This window comes from Sturnus vulgaris, chromosome 12 (genome assembly GCF_052056855.1).
Source record: "Sturnus vulgaris isolate bStuVul1 chromosome 12, bStuVul1.hap1, whole genome shotgun sequence".
NCBI lineage: Eukaryota > Metazoa > Chordata > Aves > Passeriformes > Sturnidae > Sturnus > Sturnus vulgaris.
Window position 1 is genome coordinate 16,983,467 of NC_142254.1, and position 9,742 is coordinate 16,993,208.

A 9,742-nucleotide genomic window follows, 5' to 3' on the forward strand; every position below is an offset into this window, starting at 1 on the left:
GGGAGCGACGGGAGCGGGGTGAGCGGCCGGGCCGGGTTGGGTTAGGTCAGGCCCGGTCCGGTCCGGTCGGGTCGGTCACGGGCTTCTGCGCGCCGTGCTCGCTGTCCGAGGGCTTCGGACACTCATCGCAGCGGACAGACAGCAACAACCACAGCCACAGCCCTGGGCGGCACCCAGCGCCCCGTCCCTCTGCTCGCACCAGGCCTCGGTCAGTAAGGGAAACTCCTGAGGGTGTGACGTGAGTCTGTTCAGCTTGAAGGAGACTGAGGGGGAAACTCATCGCCGTGAGGGGAAATGGAGGGGCAGGCAGTGATCTCTCATGACCGGAGACAGGATTCCAGGGAATGGCATGAAGTTATGCCAAGAGAGGTTTGGAATGGATATCAGGAAAAGGTTTTTCATCCAGTGAGGGGTTGGGCACTGGAGCAGGCTCCCCAGGACAGTGGTCACAGACACCAAGCCTGACAGAGCTCAAGAAGTGTTTGGAAGACACACCTGGTGGAATTCCTGGGGTGTCCTGCACAGGGCTGGGAGTTGGACTCTGATCTTGTGGATCCTTTCCAACTCGGGATGTTCTATGATTCAGTGTCTGTGTAAGTTATTGTGTGTATTTTAACTTACTACTGTCAAAATCTGTAGTAGTGCCGCACTTAGGACTGACATCAATGTTAGTGCCGAAGTGCAGCTCTATACAACTTCGAAGGGAGCAAATCCCCTGAACCTGCCTGTGGCTTGGTCTTACTTTCTTTAACCTTTCAGCTTGCCAGGTGGTTCCATCATGGATGAAAATGTGGCTGAATATATCCGAAGGACTGTGCTAAAAATCCCAAGGGATGAAATCAAAATGATGCTGCAGAAATGGGGCTTTCTCTCTGAGGCACAGCTGCAGACTCTAAATTTCCACCAGCTAAAGGACAACATTTCTCAAGAAGTTGTTCAACTCTGTGAGGTAAATCCTCTCCTTCAAAATATGTCAGTGATGTATAAGATGCACGAGAAGCATCATGAAAAAAACCTGAAACATTCATCTTTGGCCACAACACAGCCTCAAGTGGTACTCTGTAGTCTGAAAAATGTAAAGCTGAGCTGGTAACACCATTGATTTTGTCTGACCTATAGGATCTGTGTGGAACAGACCTATACTAAGTATGTTTTGAGCTCTAAGTTACATGTGGTAGATAAAAGCTCATTATGTTAAACTTTTAAAAAATGTGTGTATTTCTAAATTGTAAAATAAATGCATTGATTGAGATGTCTACTCATTACAAAATTCTGGTTTAAAGCTATTTACTATGGGTAATGATAGCACTAGTTTGTATCTTTTAGACTTTTAATGTTTTAGGTATTTTTAATTTTCCTTGGACAGAATTACTTCCATTCAGCATGCTGTAAGCAAAAAAAAATATATTATCTAACTCTGATTTTAGTGTACCAGGGTCTTTGTATGTGCCAGAGGGCTTTAATATCATAAGCTAGATAGATGCAGTTATTACTGATACATCTTGAATTCTGTAGCTTTTGTTATGATTCCCTTTGAATTTCATACTCAAAAATTGCTTACCTGGAGTGCAGATCAAACTAAAGGAAAGAAATTTTAAGTTGTTCTCATAAGATAGCAAATTCCATATTCTAAAATAGAAATTTTTTCTGAAATACTTGTACCTGTAACAAATTGTGTCATGCAGTTTCTTAAAAATCTTTTCATTCTGTGGAGCATAAATAAACAATAACCAATACGTTAAAACTCCTGATAGTGAAATACTAATTGAAACAGTGAACAGTGAAATACTGTTGCATTGTCAGAAATACTCAGTAACTTTCTTTCTAATTCTTTGTACATCACACTGTAAGAACTGATGTTCCTCTTGCTGCCTCTGCAGAGGAACATTTAAACCTTGCTGAAATAGTTTTTGTTATTGATTTCTCAAAACCTGGGACCAGGTGTAGTGCCTTTGAAGAGAGTGTACATGCTGTGTGCTTCAATGCCATGTCCTTTAAACTGCCCATCCTGAGATTATTTTTCACTTGATAAACTGTGGGTCGGGCATTCTGGACCTGTAGTTCACCATGCACTCTTGTTCTTTCTAGGAAAATTCTGCAGACATAAAGCAAGCAGCAGTTCTAGACATAATTTGTAAGTAAAAAGTGAATTAAAATTGTATTTATTTCTACTAAGTAAGTTCATAATGCCCCTAATTACATAATGATGACCTTTGTGAGGTGCAGATGCATTTGGGGTAAGCACATCACATTTTAGATGAATGTTATTGGATGTGCCCTCTTTTACAAAAAGCTGGAGATCAACAAAAGTATTTAACTCCGAACTCCAATGTCAATTCACAACTTGATGAGACAATAGTTTAAATCTCAAGGTTTGTTCTAACAGTCTACATGCCTTACATTGGGCAGTTTAGGTACAACCCTTCCTTAAACATTAAACCCCAGAGATGCCCTTTATTAGCTGCTCACCAAATTACAAAAGAACTTTACATCCCTTTTAATTAAAAAAAAAAAAACATTTTGCTCTTGTGGTTGCTATGAGTGTTAGTTTAAGAATGTTAAGGCATTATATTGCATTTCAGAAGTAATACTTTTTAGAGTGAACTGTCTATAAAAATATTGTGAAATTCTTTATTCCTTAATTCCTGGTTGATAATACATTATGTTATTATTGCAATTCCTATTTTTCTTAGACAACCATGTCTACCAAAACAAAAGAATGTGGAGTGTTTACCAGATGAAAAAATCAGGTAAAATATCTTTTATTGCTGTAATTCCACAGTTCTCAGCAACTTAATGCTGTGCTGCCTCATATCCTACATTTTAACCACAAATGTAGTCTCATCTGTTTTTTTTCTGTGGAGAGATTTTTAATGCTTTACTGCAGCCTAGTATGGATTTTTCAATGGAGATTATCTTTTATGTTTTTAAAAACATTAACTTCTCAAGCAATTATTACACATTTGTAACTACTAATTAAATATTAATCTTTTCTCTGTATAGCAATAATATGTCTCAGAATTAAAACACATCTTTTTGTTTAAGGTTATGCAGCTTCAGTTTTTTCTGCTTAGTTTTGTTTCAGCAAAACTAAAAACATCTCTAAACTACTTTTTCTACCCACAAATTTTATTTCTGGCTGGGTTTTTTTGTCTTATGTAACAGGAGAAGAAGTGGAATATTTTGACATAGGAGATTTCAAAAAAAAGTTTAAAGGAAGACTTCGGTCAGCCTTGAAAAATGTAAGAATAAATCCATTCTAAATTTGCTTCACGGCTCTGGTGTCAATATGTTGTTTTCATAATTGTTCCTTACAGTTTGAGTCAAGAATTGAATGGAATTGTTCATTTGGGAATGATAGGAACTGCATGTGAAATAGGAAAAATGTATTGCATATCTTTTAGCAACTTCACAATTATGCTGGAAGGAAACAAAATGTAAGTTTGTCTTAAAATGTGACTGGCTTCAAGAAAGGCAGCATGTTGGTGGTTTTTTATGAAATCTTTGCCCGATTTGCAGGAGCCTTTAGTTGCTTTAGCTCAACAGCTTCATTTGGGCAAGGGAATAGAAAATGCCTCTGGCTGATCACATGTGTCACTCTGTGACACCCAGGGGGTTCCCACTCACAACAGGAGAGGGCAACAAATCCAAATCACACTCAGCCAATCAGCTGCAGTTCACATCCCTCTCTTAAAATAAAGGTTTGCAATATTTTTAAGTCTACCTACTTGAGTCAAGTTAAAAAGAAGTAAACAAGAAGCAAATCAAAAAGAATAGAAAAGGGAATGTTCAGACTTTTGATTTGTGTATTCTTGTGCAGTGATAAATATTCAGGTCTAAAATCACACGTTGATAAAAAGTTTAGTTTCTCCAAAAATGGACATATTGGAATTATTGCTACTAGCCTTCCTTTTAAACAAACATCTTTGTGTTGTTTTCCCAAAAGAGAGATCAGAGCTTTTGTAATAAGCTATTTTCTATTTTCAACCTTCAGGAAAAAATGTGTATTGACAGGAAGAGAAGCAATATTAGAGTTTGAAAGGTGATTCTTCTTTTTATCCCAGTTCGTGAAGTTATTGTTTTTCTGTGGAAATTTTATTTAAATATAATCCTTATGACACTTAATGTTTTGGGGTTTTTTATATTCAAGCAATGGTACTAAATTGTTTGGGTCTTGTGAACAAGAGAAAAAAGACTTTATGCATACCTAAATGTGTTGGTAAATCAAAATTTTACTTTTTCTATCAGGTCACCATCACCTTTAAGGAATATGAGGATAATGAAATCTGGATTAGAATTGCCTGGGGCACACCATATAAAAAACCAAACCAGTACAAGCCCAGCTATGTTGTGTACCATTCACAGACTCCCTATGCCTTCATTTCTGCCTCAGTGCTGAAGAGCAACATGCCTCTGCTGTGTCAGGTACAGAATAAAACTGCTCAGACCCTGACTTCCCCACAGTCATGTAGAGCTGTCATTGGGTTAGCTTTGAAGAGGATTGGTAAAGACACTTTTATTTGCTAAACTATATATTTTGGGGTTTTTTTTCTCCTTAGCTCATGATAAAAATGGGGCAAACCCCAAATCTTTGGATTGGTGCACTGTGAATAAATTCAGCTTATTGGGATTTTTACTGCCCCGGAATTTAATTTCTTAACCAAGTCTTGGGCAGTATTCCATTAAATTGTCTCTTCAAGAAGTTGAAGAATATTAGATCAACACTGTAAACTTCAAGAACTAAGCATATGAGCTCATCAGGGAATACTGTTCATTTCTGTGATCAGCTTTGGTAGTATTTTTTCCTCTAAAAATTTCCTCAAATTTCTGTAGTAGTAATTAAATTATTTTATGATTCTGTTTGTTTATTTTTCAGCTGATAAGACTATAGCACTTAGCTTGTTAATACTATGAATGCTTTTAAATATTAAGCTTAGCTGTGTAACAATCTCTGCAACATTTTTTCAGATATGAAAATCCTAGTTAAAGGGCAGTTGCTTACCTTGACACAAAAACATCACAATGTCTAGACATGCTATGTTTTTTACATATTACAAACACAGTGATGATAAAGACTGATGTTAAAACAATTTCAATTTTTATTTAAAGGCCCTGATTGTTGCCTCCAATTACCATGACATCCGTGAAATGGAGCTTCGAAGTCATTCTTTAAACTCCCTTAAAGATATTGTGTTTAAAAGATATAGCCAGGTGAGCCACTTCACAAGTAAATCCTAAGATAAGTCTTGCTTTTTGTTTCAGGCCTAGTTCTCACCCCCTAGCAAGGGGGAAAATTCACCTTTTCCAAGAGAACATCAAGTTAAAATAATATTGAACTACTGAGGTCGACAGCCTTCCATGAAGGTAACATTGCAATGGGGATGTAATTATTTGGTATCCCATGTACTCTTTATTATTATAATTCCTGATGGCTAAACTCAGACTAAAAATTACATGAATAATTCAGCCCTAAGCTTTTTTTAGCATCCTTTCGTTAAGCTTCCTTGAGCCATGAGTTGAAGGCTGTTGGAATGGGTGCTTAGTCTGCTCATCCGTGCAAAACTTGTAATAGGGAAATGTTCACAAATATCCTAAGACAGGCGGTTTTTTTCAAAATTAGGTTGGCTTCCAGACTTCTAGTAAGAGTCAAAATTAGGAAGATCATTCTTCCAGAATGAGAAATAAAAGGAAATATATTAAAGTATAATATATTAAAGTATTTTTCAGCTAGACATTCTAAAAGTGGAACTGAACTAAAATATTTTTTCCTCTCTCTCTCTCTCCATTTAGAACTTCCAAACTTACACTCCAAAACCTCTGCGAGGAGGGAATGTAGAACCAGAAAATGGTATGTATGTTTGAAATGGAAAGACAGTTTATTAACGTTTCTCCTGCTGGCTTGTGAAAAGAGATTGATAAAAGGAAATGTACATATGCTCCATTCCCATTATGTTGTCCATCCCTGGTGCCTTAGTACTGGCTGGCACTGGGAGAGGTCAGTATTTCCACCCAGCATCTCACATTAGCTTGTGTCTTTCTCTTGGTACTACCTTATCCAAAAAAAAGAGTGCAATGGATTCATTAAAACTATGATTTATTAATTTTCGTTGGAATCATCTGATCAGAAAAACAGTATTAAAGCAGCTGACAACGTTATCTTTCTGTTTTCTTTTCCCTGCTCTTTTCCCCTGCAACAGATATAGGAATAGTCCATGAAAACAGAAGTGAGACAGAAAGAATCCACAGACTGAACCAGGAAGGTTTTGGTAGTGGTCCACAACCAAAACTCGAATTTGCACAATACAGGGTAGGAAAAGCAACCAACTTTATTTGGGGTTTTCTAATTTTAATGTAGTGATTGTTAGATTAAATTTCAAATTTAAGAAATATTATGGGGCTTTTTAAATTTCAGGGAGGACATTTTAAAATAAATGAGTTAAAAGATTGAAATTTGGTCATAGTTTTAGATCATGTTTCAGTCTTTCAGCCGTGTGAACTCAGCATTTCAACCTGTTTTTGTAATAAAGACTAGACTTAGACTAGTAGTGCATTGGAACATGAGAAATTAAGATTATTTTAAATACATGCAAATCTTATGCTGTGTACGACACCATAACCGACTTCTCAATGATGCACAGATTTTATTGCATGAACAGATAAATTGAAAATTCTAAGAAATACTTAATGTTTTACAGTATTACTGAACAAGCTGCCTCTTGCTTTCAGCAGAAAACTCTGCCACACGGTGGCACCCTCAGATTTTGCTACAACATTCCTCCAGCTGGAATCATGTTATCATTACCAATTGGAAACAGTCTTATTTAAACCTTTAAATGTAATATGGTATAACATATAAATAAAATATATTCATTGATTATACTCACTGGTTAAATTTTGTGTTAACAGCTTGAGACGATGTTTAAAAGTGATCCTAAAATGGATGTTTTGGATAAAAAAGAACCGTTCAGATGTTTGGTCAAGTTTTCTAGTCCACATCTTTTAGAATCACTGAAATCCTTGGCACCAGCAGGTAAGTGTTCCAACTCTGTAAAATGGAGGGAAAATCCAGAGTTTAAAATATTTTTATCTTATATTCTGCTTGTATCTTGCATTTTGTTTTGTGTTTCAGTTTTGCTAACAGTTATGAAAGGTAAATAATAGTTGAGTACAGCTGCAATTATCAGTGTCTCTCTCTCTCTCCTCAGGTATGGCTGATGCACCACTGTCACCACTCCTTACATGCATACCACATAAAGCTAGGAATTATTTTAAAATTAGAGAGAAAAAAAGTTTATTTCCAGAAAGTTTTGTAAGCCCTTAATTTAAAGCTGATTCATAGAGAAATATGCAACTTATTTATTACTGGTATTAATCTAAATCATCATAATCTTTTAAAACTAGCTTATTCTTTGTTAATACCTTAAAGTTTTTTCCAAATTATGCTCATTAATTATTTTTCCATAGTTGTCTTTAACAGAAGTTAGCTTTAACTAATTAAAAAGTTAGTTGCTAAGTTTAAACAGAGACTATGGTTATTTTAACTTTAAATGTGACAATTGCTCTTAACTATAGTTTTGATAATATTTGTGAAGTTAATAAAGGCACAATAATAGCTGTAGATGTTCAGTTTGCTGTCATAGCTGTAGGTGGCTACAATACTCCAGGTGGCCTTTCACATTTTGGACAGAACACTTGCCCTGAAGAGGGGGAACAGTCCCATCCAAATGGGTGGGGCTCCCTGGCTGCAGCTCAGGCTTGTTTTTATCTAAGTAGGTGAATTGAATTCTAAGACTATTTCAGGGCATGGGGGAGAATGGACTTTTGGAATATGCATGTCAGTGAGAAGCTTCCATCCAGCTTTAGGAGGTATTCATTCAGCTTCCAAAGTCTTTCTCACTAAGGGCAACAGCCAGTAACAAATACTTGAAAATCTGCCTGTTGCTATTAATGCTTTATGAAATTTTTTGTTGGAAGAATATACTGAGGAATATACTTTTGAGGAATGTACAAATTTTAGAATATCTCAGTATTTGATCCTTCTGAAATCCTTGCCCATTGCCACTGCTTTTTTTGCCTGGGGACAAAGACTGTGTAATCAACATTGCAGCAGTCACTAATGCAAACAGCTTTGCATTGGAGTTCTTTTTTTAGTTTGTAAACACAGGTAATTGTATAGATGTTTCCTGCTTTGTTTTTTGAGATTGATTTGATCTGAAGATTCATTTAAAATGTACTAGATGTTTGGTTTTTTTTAAATTCTGTTATCTGGATTGTTTTGTGTGTACTTTATGTATGTAGAATTCCCATATACTTTCAATATCTCAGTGTGCAGAAGCAGCCCTACTTCCAAAGGTTGTATGGGCATGTTTCTTGGACTGTAAATAAATGTGTAAATTAAGTCTTTGCATAAAAGGTTGTTTGGCCTGACTTGAAAACATTACTTACCATATACTGTTTTTTGGTTTGGTTTTCAGCACTTCTTTAACTCACACATGAAAAGAGATTTCGGACTATCTGCTAGTGATATGGATAGGAATTCCACCTGTGTGATTTAAACGTTGATTTGACAAAATACTTAACATAATGTTAAGATTCTGGAAGAATTCTAGGTTTGGTGTGATAGACGTTAAGAGCTGGCTCTTAACATGTCACCATACTTCCAGGATTCAGATCCATTAAGATTCCAGCATGCATTTCACTGTGCAACTTGTTCTTCATAATGCACTCTCCCAAATAACCTAAATGCCTGAGATGGCAGTGATTTACCATAAAGTTCCCGAGTGCTCTAGAACACTGTGAGTGCCTGGCCTACTGCCTCTTGTTTCTGGGAAAGCGTCTCCATCCCCCTTTCAACATCCCCTGTTTGGTATCTCTGATTTTCAGAGATGTTTTTGTCTCTAACATTCTGTAAGCAGGGATATTGCAGGAACTGTGCAGCATTTCCAGACAAGGAGGTGTGTATTTATTAACTTGTCAGGAAACATCTGCAGCTCTGGGGTTCCTTCTTGCTGAGCAGGTGTCCCCATGGAGGAGGTGAGGAGAAGGTAAGGCAAAGGGGGAATGTGGAGACCAATCTTGTCTTCCCCCTTCCAGCTGGTCTCTTCCAGCAAATTTGAATTTTGGGGTTGGACTAGATGATGTTTAAAGATCTCTTTTAACCCAAACTATTCTGTGCTAACCCCAAGCAGCAAAATGCCTGCAGCTGAGAGCACGGGGGCTACAAGAGGAACACACATCCTGGGGCTGCACCTATGGTATAACTCTTACCAATAAATGGTGTTCATCTCTTCCCTTAACTTGATCAGCTATAGGGGAAAAACCTCTGTGTTGTGTTGGTGATTCCAATATCAGGAAATCATAGAATATTCTGAGTTGGAAAGGGACCCACAAGTCAAATCCCAACCTGTGACTAAGAGTGTTTTCCAGATGCTCCTGGAGTGCTGTCAGGCTGCTGCTGTGGCCATTTCCCGGGGGAGTCCGTTCCAATGTCCGACTAGCTCTGGGTGAAGAACCTTTTTCTAATACCCAGCCCCACCTCCCGCCAGAGCTTGGCCCATTCCCTCGTGTCCTGTCACTGACCAGCAGGGAAGTCAGTGCCTGCCTCTCCCCTTCCCGGTGCAGCACGGTAGCCGCGGAGCCCCCTGGGCGCTGTGCGGGGCCGGGGGCCGTGCCCACGCCGGCACTCGCCGCTTCCCCCGCGTGTCCCGGTGCTCGCGGTGCGCGCGCTTTGTGCCGCGGGAGC

General features: G+C 37.9%; 1 protein-coding gene across 2 annotated transcripts; it reads left to right on the forward strand.

Annotated features, from left to right (window-relative positions):
- The first annotated feature begins 3 nt into the window (after positions 1–3).
- Positions 4–8,412, forward strand: CENPN (centromere protein N). 2 transcript variants are annotated; one of them, XM_088172063.1, is made up of 11 exons: positions 4–208; positions 760–949; positions 2,089–2,134; positions 2,694–2,750; positions 3,166–3,242; positions 4,249–4,425; positions 5,110–5,211; positions 5,791–5,848; positions 6,195–6,307; positions 6,907–7,030; positions 7,206–8,412. In XM_088172063.1, the coding sequence occupies exons 2-11, from the start codon at positions 779–781 to the stop codon at positions 7,319–7,321; spliced, it is 1,041 nt and encodes a 346-aa protein (XP_088028189.1). In that variant the 5' UTR covers positions 4–208; positions 760–778; the 3' UTR covers positions 7,322–8,412. The 2 variants fall into 2 exon arrangements, with proteins under 2 accessions (XP_088028189.1, XP_088028188.1); XM_088172062.1 differs by having other exon boundaries at positions 7–208; positions 6,198–6,307.
- Positions 8,413–9,742: the final 1,330 nt, after the last annotated feature.